Source organism: Amblyomma americanum, chromosome 4 (genome assembly GCF_052857255.1).
Source record: "Amblyomma americanum isolate KBUSLIRL-KWMA chromosome 4, ASM5285725v1, whole genome shotgun sequence".
Lineage (NCBI taxonomy): Eukaryota > Metazoa > Arthropoda > Arachnida > Ixodida > Ixodidae > Amblyomma > Amblyomma americanum.
The window spans coordinates 120,748,824-120,766,966 of NC_135500.1; the positions used below are offsets into that span (position 1 = coordinate 120,748,824).

The 18,143-nt window shown below is 50.5% G+C and overlaps 1 protein-coding gene across 1 annotated transcript in view; it reads right to left on the minus strand.

The window, feature by feature from the left end:
* Positions 1-985: 985 nt before the first annotated feature.
* Positions 986-18,143, minus strand: part of LOC144130336 (uncharacterized) — a 28,856-nt gene continuing 11,698 nt past the window's right edge. The window contains exons 2-3 of the mRNA XM_077664267.1: positions 6,827-7,126; positions 986-4,443 (exon numbers count right to left, since the gene is read on the minus strand). Coding sequence (XP_077520393.1) covers positions 1,819-4,443; positions 6,827-7,126 — 2,925 coding nt within the window. The 3' untranslated portion in view covers positions 986-1,818. The remainder of the gene's footprint in view (positions 4,444-6,826; positions 7,127-18,143) is intronic.

Below are 18,143 nucleotides of genomic sequence, written 5' to 3' on the forward strand. Positions count from 1 at the left end.
CCCGTGTGCTGTGCGCTGTCAGTGCACGTTAAAGGACCCCAGGTAGTCGAAATTTCCGGAGCCCTTCACTACGACATCTCTCATAACCTGAGTCGCTTTGGGACGTTAAACCCTCATAAACAATAAACCAATCTCTAAGACCTTGTTGCGATGGCGAATCTCCTTTTTTCGGCACAAAACCGACAAAAAGTGCAACGACCGCGGGTGACGTGCCGCAGTGCTTACGGTGCCCAATTTGAACTGTTTGTGCTGCTGTACCATGGCATGCACTCCTGCATTGTTGCTCTAAAGAACGAAGGCCACGTTGTTGGCAATAACTGTCATTTATCTTACTAGAAGCGACGAAGCAAAAGAGAATGCATGCCGCTGTGCAGTAGGTCAGCCAGTTAGAACTGGCCGCTTCAAGCAGTGTGACATCTTTTGGAGACGTTGCTTTTGCGCTGACATTCGTGCGCACCTCATGCTATGTTTCGGTTTTATGCGGAAACAAGCACCAGATTTTCTTGCCTTTTAGGGCTTTAGAGAATTACTTTTTTTTAAAGTACGGATATGGCTTCGTCTTGTCCGCGGCTATGATTTCAGCTTTGATCCTGATCCCCACACTGTGCTAATTAAATACGGAATCAGTGAGTTAACCACACGAGAGTAATTTTTAAAATTGCTTACGTACTCCACGGCTGACAGTGTTCTATAGAAAATAATTTCTGTTTAGACCACCATATTTTGAGGAATCTTTGAAGGTGTTCGCTCCCGGTATATCATTTTTTTCTGCATTTTCTTGTAGCACGTCACCACCGCCATGAACAGCGCACATAAAGGCACCTGCCATCCCGTCGAAGAGGACGACTTCGCCCTCGACAACTTACCATTTCTGGCCATTTCAATCATCTTAGCCCCTGCCTTCTCTCTATACGCACTGTAGATGTTGACTTACCTGAATGCGTGCAGGCTTGCTTCTCTTGCATCGAAAACATGGCTCATTGTTCGATAAACTGCATACACTCAGCTTTACTGGACTGAATTACACTATGTACAAGGTGCGCCATTTGGCGCTCGCTGCTGACAGGTCTCGACGTCGTACTGATCGGAATCCAAACGCTGCTGTTTCATTCAATTTCACTCACACTCGCAATCTTTACCGGTTAGTTCCGAGTTAAAAATAAATAAGTTCGTTGGACTGCAGTTGAACAAACGGCGGAACAAAGTAGATGCGCTCTCAGTCGAAATCCGGCGGCACGAAACGTTCTGTCCCACATCGCGCTTTCCTCTCTCCGACGGGGGCTACAATACATTCACGCAGACTAATGCTGATGGTAGGGAATCACAAGAAGCACCAGGCAAACACACACGCACTACGCACACGCGAATTGATCATTCGTCCCACGCTGCGAGCCAACGGCACTGGTCATGCTGTCTGTCGCTGCGCGTATTCCTCGTGTTTCATGTGCCTTACCGTTTCATGCGTGCTGCTTCGCTCGGCGTTCCTGCAGTGCCTCGCTGGACCGACTCAAAGCGAGGGTAACTTCGAGCCTCTCCGTTTTCTCCTCGTTTCTGCTCGGTTTTAAAGTTGAACATATCAAAATAAACGGCATTCGCGACGCGTTTTGTCGATTCGTGGATACAGCATGACCTCCCTGATGGCATTGTGTTAAGTTCACTCTCTTCTTTCGTTGAACAGTGAACTCTTCGTTGCCTCGTTGGTGTTGTACTTGCGGTCTTGTACGCAGCGTTGTACAAGGCGACAAAAACCGGCCTGACAGGCCGACTATTTTTTGTCTTGCAGTGCAGAAGGGCCTATGTCATTCGTGTCTACCCGGATCAAGACTGGCTTTTCTGTTGTGTCCTGGGCATTTTGAGTCTGGCACCGAAAAGGTTAGGGGGCGAATTGGAGCTGTCTTTGTTCTCTGATGTGGTGGGCTTGTTCGTGGTGGTCGTCTTGAGATACTTGCGCGTTGTGGCTTGCAGACTAGCCAGTGTAGAGTCGCTGACTGCTCGACCAGCGTTCTCCCTCGGCTGGATGAAGGAATGGTAGGTGTGCTTGTCGCCCGTACTCGTACTCGTGCTCACAGACACGGATGTTTTTACCGCTACTTTCTTCTTGTCTTCCGCTTGAGATCCGACCGTTTCAATCTTGACAGTCGATGTCTGAGAATCCTTATCTTCCGCCTGCGAATACTGGACCTTGCTTTGTGTTGTCTTCCCTGACAGTTTCTTGCTGAGGTCGCTTTCGGAACCGATGAACTGGATTTCGGCGTCCTTGAAGAGCCTGTTGAATTCCTCCACGGTCATCCGCACGTAACCTGGAGGCGGCTTGTGCTGGGCCGGCGCGTAGTAAGCGTGATAGAGTTGGGCTTTTTCTTCTTCTTCCTTCTGGGCGGCCTGCGTGCGTATCGGATGGAAGTGAATCGCTCCTCTCTGGCTGGTCTTCTCCTTCTGTTCTTGATGAGGTGCCTCGCTGGTCGGCTTTGTGTCGGGAGCAGAGGTCTCTGTAACCTCATCTGTGTATTGCTCGTAGTCACTCTCCTCCGTCTCAGAGTCCGAGCTGTGGCCTGATTCTTCCCTTGAGGGTTCCTTACTATCTTCCTCTGGAGCCTTTTCTTGAAGATGCCCCTCCTTCTGGCTTTCCTGGTAGACAGGATCTCCATGGTTCTGGCTTTCCTGTTTGCGCTCATCGTGATTATAAGTGGAGTGGTCATAGTAGTGGTTCTTGTTCCTGTTAGCGTCACCACTGCCGTTGTAATCGCTTTGTTGGGGGCTGTCGTGAGCGGGGTCTTGGTGGTGCTGATGCTGGAAGAAAGGTGCGCTCGGTACGTCTTCAGGCCTGTGGTAGTGGGTGAACACAGGGGCAGGGGATGGGGCAGACGTTGTAGCCGGAAGTTGTCTTGGAGGGAAAGGCGGAGGCTCGTGCTGCGATGGTGTAATTATGTTGAGGTTGATGCCGTCCACGCGTATTGGGTGGCCGCTCGGATGGATGCCCGTCGCTAGGACGTCGGCCGGAACGTCTTCAACGTGGATTCTTGGAGGTTGCCTTGGATCATAGTCACCCTGCGGGCGTCCTCGGACTATTTCCGCGCTGATAGTGTGCTCCTGGTATCCTGGGTAAGGGACTGGATGTTGCTGGTGCTGTTGATGTTGCGGATGCACTGGATTCTGGCTGTACTGCTGGTGTTGCGGCGGTGGCTGGTGGTGGTGTTCTGGATTCAGCGGAGGAGGATGCTGCTGGTGTGGCGGCGGAGGTGGTGGAGGCGGTGGCAGAGGCTGTGGAGGCCTCCTGGGCGCTTGCCTGTCGTAGTTGGGAGCATCGTGAGGCCGGGCAGTAACGAAGTGCTGCTGGCTGTCTGCGTGGGCGACGTCAGCGTCCAAGCCTGTGAAATGGTGCGCCAACGGTGGCGCTTCGAGCTGCTGCAGCGGGCTTGCGTGGGGTGCGTGGCCGCCGTTTCCTCCCAAGATGGGACCGTGAACGAGAGCCAAGTGGACGGGTGTGGCGCCCATCACTTGATGTTGCACGTTCTGCATAGCGTGCAGTGCGTTCTGAACAAGGACCTGCTCGTTATTCATGCCTCCGCCGCCTAGCTGGAAGTTCTTGCCCTGCGTGTTCATGCCCCCAGCCTTCTTGGGTGCATCCTTATAAGTCGGCTTGTGTGGCGGTGGCGCTGTAGCCCTTGGTTTGGGGTACCAGCGAAAAATATTCTTGTCGGGGCGTGGGATGTATGGTGGAGCCGTTGGGTGCTCACCGTACTGACCTCCGGGCCCCGGGTGGGCGAGCGGGACGCCAGGGGGCAGGCCTGGCACCTCCCCTTGGTGGGCATCGTGCCCTGGCAATTCAGGGCCGTGACCCTGCGCTCCCTGAGCTGAGTTCACCATGGCAGCAATAAGACGTTCCACGTCCGGGGCCACTCCGCCGGACGCGTGCACGTGCTGCAGTAGCTGTTCGAGGTTGGACGGCTGGATGCTGCCGTCCAGACCAGCCAGTGCCGACATGAAGTGCTCTCCCTGGCCCTGGAGGACGGGCTGGATAGAGACCGGCAGTTTGCTGAGCACACTCTCAAGCCCCAATGGCGATGGTCCGTGGCCTTCTGGAGCGTCCTGAAGAAGCTGGTGCGGCAGCTGGGGTCTCTCGTCTCCTATGGGACTTCCGTGCACGATCTGCGAGCCACTCGACTTCATGTCTTCCCCTTCGGGCTTGGCGGCGTCCTTCTGGTAGACGTCTTCGTCGTCGTCTCCCGCCAGGTTGGTCTCGGGCCTCGCGGCGTACCAGGCCGGGTTCGAACCTTTGCCCACAGGACCGGAGTTCGACTGATGCTTGACGTACAATACGGGCTGGAAATCGCAGCAACCAGCTCCGCCGCTGATAGCCGGGAGGCCCATCGGGACCTGGCGAGCTATTGACTGGGACTCGGCGACTCTTTCCAAAGCACTGGAAGCCTCCGCCTTCAAATCCTCCTGCGAAGGGTTTTTGCGGTAAAAAAAAGTAATATAGAAGACGACGTTTATTGGCTGTAATTTAAAGGCCACGGTATAAGCACAGTGCTTATTTTTTCTAAGAGTTGCACACTTACAGTATGGAAAGAAAAATAAAGCGTAATTTTCTCATTTTAGGTCATACATTGCTAATTGCCAGCTGTTATCGAATTGCCTATGGACAGCGTTAATGACGGCCAGGAAGTGCTGGACGTTTATATCGGGGTGTAAAGGCGGCCGCTGCTAATCTGGGGCCCCTACGAGCCAGCTATACTTTGTCCCGAATGGGCGGACAGGTATCCGGGCGCCGTATTTCCGGCGTGCGCGTGTGTGCCGCAGGCGCCGCTAATTTTCGGGTCGTGCCGCCGTCGCACTGTGGCTGGACACCAGGAAGCGTTCTTACGGCGGCGCACTGTGCAAAGAGGTGCCCGAATTTTGTCACCGTGACGACAGCCGCCAGCACGCAGAGGCACTCGGCTAAGCCTGAGCGTGTCGTCGCTCTTCTTTGCGGCGTTAAACACGGCCGCCGGTGTGGACGTGTGTCGGCGCCTGCGGTGTACGCGTGCGTCCTGCTCCAGCTACACTTTTTAACCCGGTACACGAAGCTCACGCTCGCTTTTCTACGGGCCTCTCACGCAGGCTTCCGTCACGAAAATTTTACGCTCGGAAAGAGGAAGCGCTGCGCTCAGTGCGCAACCAGTTGTCACGCGTGCTTGCTAGTCTGCGTCGGTGCCGGAGTTTCCGTGTAAAACGCTCGAATAGGGCAACCAGGTCTGTCTGCATGACAGGCAAGAAAGAGAGAGAGAGAGCAAAAAGAAAAAGGAAAGATGGGCAGATGCGTGACCAGCCTAGAATTCAGGACGCAAAGCAGTGTATTTTTTTGTTGCTGTTGAAAATGAATGCAAGACAGAAATGCAAGAAACGCGGCGAGCTTATACACGTGCGCACATGCCCCTGTGGTGCCTCTGCGAGTCACGGTTCTTTTTGTCTACTCAAGACAACGAATATGTTGTCAGGTGACAAGGGTGAAAGACTGGCCTATTTATACGCATGGCGTCAATGTACTGAACTGTTACTTTGTGACCGAGCGTGTATATATCCCCTGCGATATAATAGTTGCGCCAATTGGTTTGGAGGAACCCTCCAGCAAGATGAATTTTTAAAGTTATACTTTTAACATCCACTTGAAGAGAGCTGAACGCCTTCGAAGGGAAACTCTATTTTTTTTTGTTTTATTTGGGAGGGACGGTGGGGCGCGTGGCACTGCACTGGAGCGGAAGTTAACGAATATCATTTTCCAGTACGAAAATGATATTTTTCAACCGGCTTAATGCGGGTGCTTCATGCGAGCTTCAGAAAGGGCCCTGCGCGATTACACTTCTTTGGACAGTGCGCAGAGCTCACCGCAACGTGAGCTTGACGCATGTGCGCGCATCTGACCGTGTACGCTGGCAATGACGCAACCTTGAAAAAAAAATTGAAAGTTTGTTTTTGGGGAAAGGAAATGGCGCAGTCCCTGCCTCACATCTCGGCTGACACCTGAACAGCGCCGCATGGGAAGGAATAAAGAAGGGTCTGAGAGAAGAAACCGCTCTTAAATGACGCAGGTGTGCTCCCCGGTGCGCCATCCGAGCGCTCTGGAAAGGTGTATGGACGACTGTACTGTGGTTGTGTCATTCATGGCCCACCAAGATTAAGTCAAAGTGTCATGATGTCATGGTCACCATGTGCTGGGCAAAGTTATGCTTAAGAGTTCGCGGTTGATGTCACGAGCGCCCTGATGTGGCCGAAGAGTAGATTCCAAAGGGCCCATTAGAGCAGGTAGGGATAAACGAAATAGGCTTGAAATCGATACTGTGTATGTGCAGCGCATGGTTCATCAACATGGCGCCACGGCACCATGATGGTGGAGAAAGCGACCAACTTGTAAGTCGGCTGGCCGCGGTGCTGAGAGAGTTGGGTTCAAGGTGAGAGTTGGGTTCAATGTGCAAGAGTTGGGTTCAAGGTGCTAGAGTTGGGTTCATGGTGCAGGAGTTGGGTTCATGGTGCAAGAGTTGGGTTCATGGTGCAAGAGTTGGGTTCAAGGTGCAAGAGTTGGGTTCATGGTGCAAGAGTTGGGTTCATGGTGCAAGAGTTGGGTTCATGGTGCAAGAGTTGGGTTCATGGTGCAAGAGTTGGGTTCATGGTGCAAGAGTTGGGTTCAAGGGGCAAGAGTTGGGTTCAAGGTGCAAGAGTTGGGTTCAAGGTGCAAGAGTTGTGTTCAAGGTGCAAGAGTTGGGTTCAAGGTGCAAGAGTTGGGTTCAAGGTGCAAGAGTTGGATTCAAGGTGCAAGAGTTGGGTTCAGGGTCGAGGCGCGCATGCGTACCTTGGAGTCCTCCCTGAGGCCAATCGGCGCGCGCATCCGGACGGGCGCATGCGCCGACGCGCTGCCGTCCAGCGCCACGGCGCGGCTGGTCTTCACGAAGAAAAAGGGGCTTCCGGGCATGATGGGCCGCCAGCCGCCGTACTCCCAGCGGATCTGCGACTGCAGCTCGTCCATGGCGCCACGGCGGGAACGGGTCGCTCCCTGAGGGGCGGAGGCGGCCGGCTTCGCGGTCTTGTCGCCACCAGCGGCCACCAGGGCCAATGCCACCGGCAGCCAGAGCGCCGCCAACAGCGCCGGTAACTGCGGCGGAGAACAAGGATAAGACAAGAGTTTAAGTGTTCGCCCTGATGTGCACTGAACTGAACTGGGTGTGTAAGGGAAACAAACACGTGTCTACAGCTGAAAATGGGCATGGGCATGACAAACAATGCCGGAAAAAGGATAACGATGTCCCCTTAAGGTAATGGAGTGGATTTCAAAAGAAGGTAAATGTAGCAAGAAGCAGCGGACGGCAGGTAATCATGTGCGCAGAGGCAATGAAGAAATCTGCGGGCAAAGATCGGCCGCAACTGATATTGGTGGTTTATGGCACACTTTTGCACTGCAGTGAACATAGCTGGGGTGATGATGATAATTATGATGAAATTTAATTCTGATGAATACTGTAGAACGACTAGCTAATGTAGAATTCATTAGCGCCCTGAAGCGGACACTGTATTGCAGAAGAAGGCACTGTATGAGACACTTCCAGCCTCATCGAAAGCTCTCCAAAACTAATTCGTTTACCAAATGCTGTAATGGAGAAGACAGCACGAGACTTTATTGCCTCTCACCAGCAATACTTGAATTGCATAATAATTAATCCCCTGTTATTTTGATTCAGCCAGCGACCATTGCTAGGTAATCCACAAAAAAGAATAAAGTACAAGTGTAAATAATAGGCGGAACCCACCCGTCAACACTATTCAAAGAATGCATGGATGGCGCCAGCAATCGCATTTACAACGCTGAGGAATAAAACACAGACTCATTCAAATCGCTTTTCCCCTACAGAAATGCTCCTGAACTCGCACGAAACGCAACTAAGGTTGTTGTGGAAACAACTGTTTGAAAACAAACGGAAGATTCATATAAAGGATTATAGACACCTAACTTTTGGGTGCGTGTTTCTTGTTTGTTTGAAATGACGCGTAAGAGATTATTATACATGGATTACCACCTGGTGTTCTCCTATGGCCACTAAATTTCTAATCGCATTTCTTTCTCGTGCTCTTTCGGTTTCGGTTTCAAAAGCCCATTGAGGACTGTGACGTCAACGTGTACTTATAGGTCATTTGAGACATGAAAAAAAACTGTAATATAATCGCTGCTTCCGCACTCGTCATTTAAGCACTTGAGGAACGCTGGCTTCAGCACTGCAGTAAATTAAAACGATGAAGCAGCGATTATATGGACGTTATTCCATGCCTCACGTGACACAAAAGCTCTCTTTGACGTCACAGCCATCGTTCGGCAATTGAAACCGAAACCGGGACAGCACGACAGGAAAAATTCAATTATAAATAAATTAAAGGTCATAGGCGGATATCACATGGTGATTCTTGCGTAGTAGAGTCTGCCGCTTCATTAGAAGAAAACATGCCACGAAAATTAGGTGACTATGCTCCTTTAAAATGTACTGTAGTTTCAGATAACGTCATCCTTTTCTATGTCGTTTCATTGGCTCCTTCTTTAACGCGATAGCCTTAAGGCTCACCTTCTGCAGAAAATCTGCCATCGTCGTCGGCGTTGTGAGTGAAAAATCGCCGGAAAAGCAAACTAAGTGGGCCACCTACGTCACACGACCTTGCGGTGTCATCACAACCTACTCACCGGATTGTGAGCAAACCGACCACAATGGCAAGTGGCAGGCAAATTAACGATTGGTCGCGGGAGGTTGCTCGAGAAGAGCAACATGGTTATCACAAGCCCCACCTTTGGCAGCACCTGCCACTGCAGGGCAGTGGCGCATCGCTTAACCGCTGTACTATTGAGCCAGGAATGGTATGAGGACTCCCAGGGATCCATGAATGTTTATGAGATCATGACCAATTTCCGCATATATGGGCATTGATCCTTTAAAGCTATCACGTCATGCTCCTAAGGCGGAGTTTAAGTGTCCACTCCGATTTTTTTTTCACTCACCTTCATGACAGCGGTACTCAACGCAGCTCAGCTTAAGAAAGAGTGTTTTATTTATTTTAAATCACGAAGTATCTTTTCTTCTGTTCTTCAATGCGTAAGCCCTCGGTTACAAAAGCGTTTTCTCGGCTTTCCTGTACGCCCACGGTTCATGCTGCTGTGACAGGTTTTCGGGCCCGATCAAACTACCCGCCGGCAACTCTTTGCTCCAATCCCCACATAAGGCTTTCTTGCAGATTTTACTGAAACTAAATTGCCATCATAAGCAGGAACTTCATCAGCACAGTTGCTTCCACTGCAGGACTAAGGCCTAGCTCTCTAAGTGATCTAAGTTCACTGCGCCCTGCGGCAGCTACGGCCACCATATTCCGATAAACTTCCTGTATACTCATCCGCTCTATCTGCCGACCCTTACATTTTCACACTTTTGGAATCCACTCTAGATCTGTTCCTATAAGTGATTACCAATAATATGCTCCCAACTAAGTGAATATATACTTAAATAAACATTCAAAATATTTTAAATTTCCTTCATTGTCTCTTTGATTGCTTCCAAAACATTGTGGGCTATGCGGAACGCCGTAGTGGAGGGTTCCGGATAAATGTGGCCTCAAAGGCTGGGATCGAATCCGCAAACTCATTAGTGCTCAGCAGTCATTGAAAAACCGCTCCGTGAAACTGGTTGATTCACGATTTAACCGATTGATTAATCCATTAATTCCTCCAAGGTATGGTATGGTGTGGTATGATACTGCGTATGCAGGGGATGGCGTGGTATGGTATGTTCTGACATGGCGTATGGTATGGCGCATGTAGGGTACGGTATGCGGTATGATGTGGTATAAAATGGTGGGGCATAGTATGGTATGGCGCATGCAGGGTGTCGTACGGTATGGTCTGGCGTGACGTATGGTATAGTGTATGTAGGGTATGGTGTGGCCTGCATGACATGGCGTATGGTATGGTATGGTATCGTACGGTATGGTATGTGGAACTTCATGCCCCAGATCTGCACGCACGCTATGGCCAATTAGCGCGCGCTGACTTTGCACAACACATGTGCGTTTTCACGTCGATTTTGCATTTGGTCTCCATCGAGTTCCGGCTGCCTGGGCGCGGTTCAGGTATTTATTTTTATTATTATTTAATCTATTTCTACGAGAGAACGAGGTATGTTGTGCGATACTTGTGATCAGACGTGTAGTTAGCCGAGCGCCACCACATGGGGCGCTGGTAGATCTTCGCTCAGACAATTCACTGACGGTTAATTCTGCGTGAATTGTCTGATGGCACTCTTAATTTCAACGCTTGTATGAAAACCGCGCAGTGACAATCACTTTAATCAATCAGAGAAATCCTTTCTCTCTGCACTGTCATCCTGCGATTACATGTCGGGTAATCGACACTGCCACTCTGACAATTCTTCTGAGGAAAGCAACTTAGCCCATAAATACTTACGAGCTGTTCCCGCTTTCAAAAGAAGAGAAAGCTGAAAAGAGGAATGAAAGACAGTGAAAGAGGGGACGGGGGGTGGTAGGGGGTGTTAGAGAAATATTTTGTCGGAAAATAAAGTTTTTCGAAAAAAATAGTTCGAAAAAGTGGATCATGCATTTGAGACCTCCCACACTGGTACGAACGGTGTTTACAGCAAGGAGCTCCGTGGCGGTTTAGCATTTGCGCTTATGGAAAGGAGTGTAAACTCTTAATCGTTCGGTTTGATCGTGCTGTAAATTCATTTTGACCGACTCTTCTCAGTAAGAACAAAAAAACACTGCCTGACTATTCACCGCCAATTAGTGAACAGCGCCTACTGCCTGGGCCACATTTTCTCATAGCCCAATGTTATTGGACAGGAGGTAAACGCGGGAGTTTTCAGTTTTCTCGCACTAATGCGACAAAGCTAACGGATGGAATGACGCCGCTTACGTAGGGAAAAGTACGATACACTTGTGTACGAACCAAAACTCAGTTTTTACCATTGTGGCGCTTCCCTTGTATGTCGTTCCTGTCAGTCATTTCCTTCAGTCTTGTAAAAATTGCTTTTCAGATGCCCCGTTCCCTGCCAGTGTGGCCGGTGACAACTTCCCATGACGTGAAACTCTTGAGTTTCCTTCACCATTCAATGTAGGTCTCAGCTACCCCGTTTTCAATTAAGAAAGGTGACACAGAATTCGCACTTTGTAGAGAAAAAGCCATTATGGGAAACGAAGTGATTATCATGTCGAGTCGCCCAGGGTCATTCCACTTCATTTAATGTTTGTGTTGATCAGCCGCGGATACTGGCGCCTTATGCACCAAATTTCGAGCTCTACTAAACGCTACTCCTGTCTGGTAAGAACAACTTTGTGCGTGTGAACTTATGCTCGCGTCGGCTAATTGGTATGCTTGAATACAGGACAACATTAAATATGTCACACACCCTCGCGAAGTACGCGCACCCGTGTATCTCTCAGAGAGTTAAACGCCCCCCCTCCCCCCCCCCTCTCTCTCTCTCTCTTTATTGCGCTGTTTCAAAATGAACGCATACCAACTTGCCCATTTATCAGAATTAATGATCGAACCCATGTTTGCACGTACCCATCTCTTTAGTCATACACCACTGTTTCTTGCCGTTCACCACTGGAACAAGTTGCCGGGTGATATTGTCTTCACCTTAAATTATGACGCCTTTGTGCAAAAACTAAAGTGTTTTTTACAAATAAATTCTCATTAGGAAGGCTCGATTCCTGCATATGCTCAACTTCGAATTTTCTGTACTTTTTTTCCCCATTTCGACTGTTGTTCTAGATTTGTGTTACTTGTAGAGCTATGTGTAGAGTATTGTTTATATGCAACTGTACCCGCCCCCCCCCCCCCCCCCCATGTAATGCCTGAAAGGGGCCTTTAGGGTTTGTGAATAAATAAATAAAAATGGAAGCAAACGTACACCACGAAGATCTTCATATGTAACCCTTATCAAAAGTAAGGAGTCCACAGGGTTTTGATGCTAAGGGGCTCAGTGAGGGCACTTAAAACATCCCTGGAAGTCCTGCTTTTCGGAGGTGTGAGCACTAGAGCTGCTGTCCCTTTCAAGAAACTAAAAACGCTGGTTGTGCACAACGAGCCGCACAACATAGCCCAGAAGTAAGTCCCTTGGATTCCGCACTTCCTAAGCAGAAGCTGCGCCTCATTACCTCATACAGTTGTAAAGTTTTCTCAGCCCGCGAGTTAGTGGAGATCAATAGAAAAAGTCGTTCTCGCTGGCCGAACGACTCTAAGCGACCTTGTGGAACTTGCAGAGTGCCTTTTAGAGTAGCTTTTTGGGCGGCACGGTGACAAAGCTATGGTGTGAGTGGTCCAAGGTATCTATGCCTCGGAGCGCTAATTCGAGAGAGCAGGGGGAGGGGACCGACCGAGGTTTCGGGGCAAGACCCGCGCAGACATGCCAATATTGGCTCGGAGGGTGACCGAGATTCCAGAGACACGGCGGCACCGTCGAAGCCAGCGAAGTGCCCCGCCCGTAGGGCGCTGCACCCGCGTGTGTGTCTGGCTGCCTGCGCGCCCGCCGGTGACTGCCGAGGAGCTCAGTCCGGCGCACACGTAAACGGCCGCGCGAGCAGGAAAAACTGCGCCCCATCCCTCCCCACCAGACGGGCCCGATCTTGACACACTTCTTCCTGCTGCAGCAGCAGCGGCGGCGATTCCTCCCTTCTTCGGGTCCGACGCGCGCTTTCTTAATATTCGCCTATTTCTTTGTCTCTTTCTGCTTTTGTCGGCCGGCCGTCCGGTCGGGTAGCATTCCAGCTCAGAAACGAGCCCATAGGCCGAAACCGTGGCCGGCTTCTTTGAGTGTGTGTCTGTTTATGTGTGTGTGTGTGTGGGGGGGGGGGGGGGTCCACAGTGGATGGGCCACCTAATTACGCTGCCCTTGCAGTTTCTCTGGAAGAATATGCAGACGCTCGTACGTGGACGGGTGGGTCGCTGTGGGAGAGCGGTTACGCCTCATCTCTTCGCCGCTGTTTTCGCTGCCAGTCTACGTAGCCTCACGAAAGGGTGGCGTCTGACGCAGAAAAAAAAGAAAGCACATTGAAGTCGGCTATATGGGAAAACGGGCATAGCGAATTGTGCTCTCTGATCGCGTGTTGCTTAAGATGTCCAGGCTGGCGAATCGCTCTCTATTCTGGGAGTATTCAACGAGATAACATCGTACTACGCTTGCACTCACCGAGTGGGCAGCAGAAATCAAGGCGATGAGTATCTTTTTTATTGCCGGCTACAAGAGGCAAGCAAGCGCGTGCATTTCGTAAGAGCACCACTATTGCCATCTAACGGTGATTAACCAGTTTCTTAGATACAGCTCCTTGCTATGTGCCTTTGAACGTTGCAGCGTACTGATCTGGCCTCGTAAACTTGCCCTATAGATTTCACCGTATATTCTACTTTCGTGGTTGTAAGCACGTTTGACTTGTGGATTTCCAGCGAGGACTCTTCGCCTCGGAACTGTCCAGGACATTTACCAGTTAATCACACGCGATATACGCGATAGACAACAGCATCATCAAAATGCTTGCGTGGACACTAAAGATACGTTCGCTCCTTTGGCCGCAAGCTAGCTCCGATACAAACAAAGACGTATAAAGACTGTGGGGACTAGCACCCTTATGCCGTCCGGGCTTTAGACTGGGTGGCGTCTAATCAGAGCGGTCCACCCGTGTGAAAGTAGAGACCATGACAAGGGGAAGGATATCTGTATTCAATGATAAAACCGGGGTGCTCAGAGCACCCGTCAGCATCTCAGAATACCCGTCACGTTTTCTTATTCACCTCCACACGTTGTCGAGAATGCGTGAAAATGAGACAGATGCCATAGGTGACGCGTTCCAGAAATACTCGAACTGGCGACTGTCCTTCTTAACCTGGCTACACATGTCACCTGCCCGAAGAGCGATTTTTTTTTCATTCTACAACTACGGAAGCTGCGAAATTCCAGGCACCGCTTTTGACACTTATGTCATGGCATTTATATTCTATACATAAACTAAGCACGTCATCTTTTCAATATGAGCGTTACATCCAAACCTTATAAGGAATTCGTGTATATGTTTCAGGCAGAGCGCTCTCTCAGTGTTGCGGCTCGAGGAAAGAGGTCGTGAAGCCTTTATCAGCATCATCACCATTCTTGCGCAGAAACACAAGATAAAGGCTCTCTTTGTTTCCTTCCTCATGGTGCACGCACGTATTCGGACGTATGCGTGAGCGGGCAGCTCCCCTTAGCGCCCTTGCCTCACAACTTTCCCCTTGCAAAAAGAAGTGGTGTCGCTGAGTTTATCGTCCAGGAGGGACGACACATCCGCTACTCTTGGCGTGCGGGCGCCTATGGCATCAACGCATGTCTCGGTGTGCGCTGGGAGATACTTTGGCTTTGGTCGCTTTGGCGTATCTGTGGACACAATGGCCAGCAGGAAAGAATGATACCTGCAGAACCGAGGTATCGCCTGTGTCTGACCCAGGGACATCTTTGCTTTTTGTGGTAGTCGTACGATTCGTCGAGTGGAGATCCCAGAAGTCAATGCCGGTATCTATGACCCATGTGGAACAAAACGTGATGTCGGGTACAGAGGTAGTGTTTATGCATTCCCAGCCGACTCTGTATTTTGTGAGCTTGAAGCTTCTCTTGTTCAGAAATGGAAAGAAGGAGGCTCTGTGCGAATGTTAGGAGGTCTATGCGTATACAACATTGGCCATTAAATGGACGGGCTGTGCCAGCGAGCAGCAATTTAAGAGTGTGTCTCGTCTTCCGGGCAAGGTGTAATTTGTAACTCTGACAGCCACTTTTGTGAGACCAGTTTTGCTTTCCTTTCTTTGTGATTAGCGCAAACTGGAGGGCGCCTGCTTGAATCCGCAATATCTCTTCGGAAAGCGAAAGTGGTTGTTTTGCGAAACGATTTCAGTCGTCGATGGCAACTAGGGTTGTGTCTCGCAGATGTGGACTTACAGTGCGCGGCTACCAACTGCCGATGTCAAACCAAAATGTAACTCGCTAAATATACCTTAATTAGCTGTATACCACCGAAAAAACGGTGGAATTCAGCGCGGACATACTCCCTAAAAAATTGGCTTTTTAGCTCTGGCTAAACCTGCCGTGACGCGATAGCTAGAGCTGACCGAGTGGAACTCGATCAGTCGAATAGCGAAGTCAGTCTTTCGCCGCTGCATTTCGCTGGGCGTTCCTTCTTCATCTTCGTCCCTGGACGTGGATTCACTCTCTCCCCCATCTGCCCCTCTCCACTCCCCCCTCACTCAACACGGCGCATGCGCACAGCTGTTGCAGTTCGGTATCGCCGGCGTGCCGCGCCGCCGGCAGCAGCAGCTGCTCCGCACCACGTGACCATGGCGCCGCCACGGAGCTCAAGGGATGCCACGCCGAAAGCTGGGAGAGATGGCGTAGTGTAGCTCTCGCTACAAAAGGGAGTATCCTCTAGAGCACTCCCGTTTATAAAAGGGAGAGCGCTAGATACCTGATTCCCTTTTTACTTCTTTCTGTTTTGTAGCGATAGCTATATTACGCTAGCATTTCGAGCCTTCGGCGTGGCCACCCCGTGGCTGGTCACGAGGTTGGTCACGCGGTGTGGAGCAGCTGCCGCAAAACCGAGTGAGGGGGAGTGGAGAGGGGGAGAGGGGAGATAGAGTGAATCCACGTCCAGGGACGAAGATGAAGGAACGCCCAGCTAAACGGAGCGGCGAAAGACTGACTTTGCAATTCAACTGAGCGAGTTCCACTCGGCCAGCTGTAGCTATCGCGTCACTCCAGGTTTAACCAGACCTAAACCACAGCCGTTTTTTTTTTTGAGTGTAGGTCCTTCCCCTCAGTCTTTGCGGAAAAAATGAATGAACTGGCGTTTTTTTTTTCTTTTTTTGTGGCATTTGTGGCAACGAAGGCAAAAAGTTCTATAATTTCTTCGGCCTTAAATGTCGACATTAATAGAAGCCGGTCACGAACCGGCATTCCTTGCTGTGGTCTTATTGTGGAGAATCCGCTGAGCATGTTTCTTAGAAATATGCGTTAATACTTCGGTGGCTTGATGGTGAAGTCTTCATGCGGCCAGGCATTCTTATGGTTTGCCTGAAGATCTGAACAGACATTTTAGCTGAACGCGCAGGGTTTCTAATGAAATCGTCTATATCTTGATCTTACTTCGCTTCTGATTACTTAGAGCGCTCGCTCCCCAGTACTGATGCATGAATGATAAAAACGAGAGAGAGAGAGAGAGAGAGAGAGAGAGAGAGAGAGAGAGAGAGAGAGAGAGAGAGAGAAAAGGCCATTGTCGAACTGAGACAAGCATATTCAGAAGAGAAGCTAGACATGAGGGACTATGCCAGAAACACCAAGAATAACTCATCATGTTGTTGAAAACTTCTCCTGTCAGCCTACCATATTGTAAGAAAGGTCATATATACCCAGAAGGTCTGTGCTGTGGGGCTTTAGCGACTGAAAATGACTACATGGTTTCCTTGTTCGATGGCATATAGGGCTTCTACAACAGAAACTTTTGCTCGTACGTCTCGACAGAAAGCCCGAGTAAAACTCAGACTATAGGTAGACAGATTTTGCTGCGAAACTGAACGAGAGGGTTGCAAGCGGGTTCATTTCCTTCTTGCTATAAGTCACTGCTCCAAGAGAACAAAGCCCATCGTGCAGCACTGTCCTCCCCCACATAATCCCTGTCCGACAACTGCTGAGCCTTGGCTTATATACAGCCGTTTAACCGGGCAAATATAGAGATTCAGAATTGCCCTTCGGTGCGCTTCAAAGAGTTCTCGTGCGCGCGCCGGCAACCCAGGCCCCGAATCTAGGGTGGGAACGGGGGGCCCAGACAAAGCAGCGCTGCGCTTGTCTCTTCCTTTCATCGGCGCTCGTGCGAGGCCTCTCCGTCTCCCCCACTCCCTCTCTCTGGAGATCTTCACGCATCACCTGTGCCCCGGCGCCGTGGTCGGCTAAGCCGAGAACGAGAAACGCGAAGCGCCTTTCGTTTCCACCTGGTTACTCGCCCTGGGAACAGAAAGAGCTCCGCGACTATTCATAGCCTCGTCAGTCGAGTCGCAACGTCTGCATCACGCGAGATGCAGCCGCGGTCTTGCTGTACGCGCCCGATGCACTCTCGCCTTGAAGAGCGACCTCAAACCGAGCATCAACACGAAGGGTCATGACACTGGGCACCCCGCAGAGTTCGGCGGCTTTCACACAAAGTCCTTCACAACTTGACATCACATTTACTTTAGAAGCTTTTTCTCTTTTCTGCCGTTACAGTTTTACTTTAATTAGGTCCGCAGGAGCAATCGTCTTCAAAGCTCGGAGCTGTTAATGAAGAAAAGATTTCTTTTTTTTATATATTGCTACCCACGTACCGGTTGAGTAACTATGTAGGATAACACCTTCGCTGTTTGCAGAGGGCCGTAACTGCGAGCCAACTGATCGCGACAGTAGAAATATTTCTTTCTTGACAGCTGAAGAAAGCTGCGCCCCACCGACCATAACTGTATAAATGGTCCATTTATAGCAAGGGGCGGCCTATGAGGCCATGTAAAATATTCAACCGTAGCTAGCAGTAACACGTGCACGTGCCCTTTGTGCGTGGCAATTATTCCTTCTACAGTAGCCGCATAGCGTCCGCGCGTGCTTTAGGATTAAGAACAGTCAAGAAAGCCGCCTCTTGTGTTGCTCCGCGTATGCCACCAGCGACTGACTCGACCAAGAAGAGCAAAGCAGAAAGGAAGAGCTCTAACCGAAGACTTCGAAGACACCTGGCACCCTCAGGAGTTCCGCGCCATTCGCGTACCGTCATTTCGCATCCACTTTTCCGCCAGTTCAATTCTTCGCCTTTTCTCATCTCGCTCCAGGTGTACAACCCAGAGGTCCGTACACATCTTTATCCACCCAGCACCGGCACCCGGACACCAACGACAACTCCCAGCCTTTTCCTCGCGTTGCGAGTTGCAATTCGTGACAGCTTCGATGCAGTCATTCCATCGCCACTCCTGCCAGGTGGGTCTGCGCGGTGCCTTTCTGATGCCAGACGCAGCCAGCACGAAGAAAGAAGCCCCTAGGAGGGGGGAGTGGCCGGCCCAGCCTCATCCATTCGTGACTGGTGCTCACTGT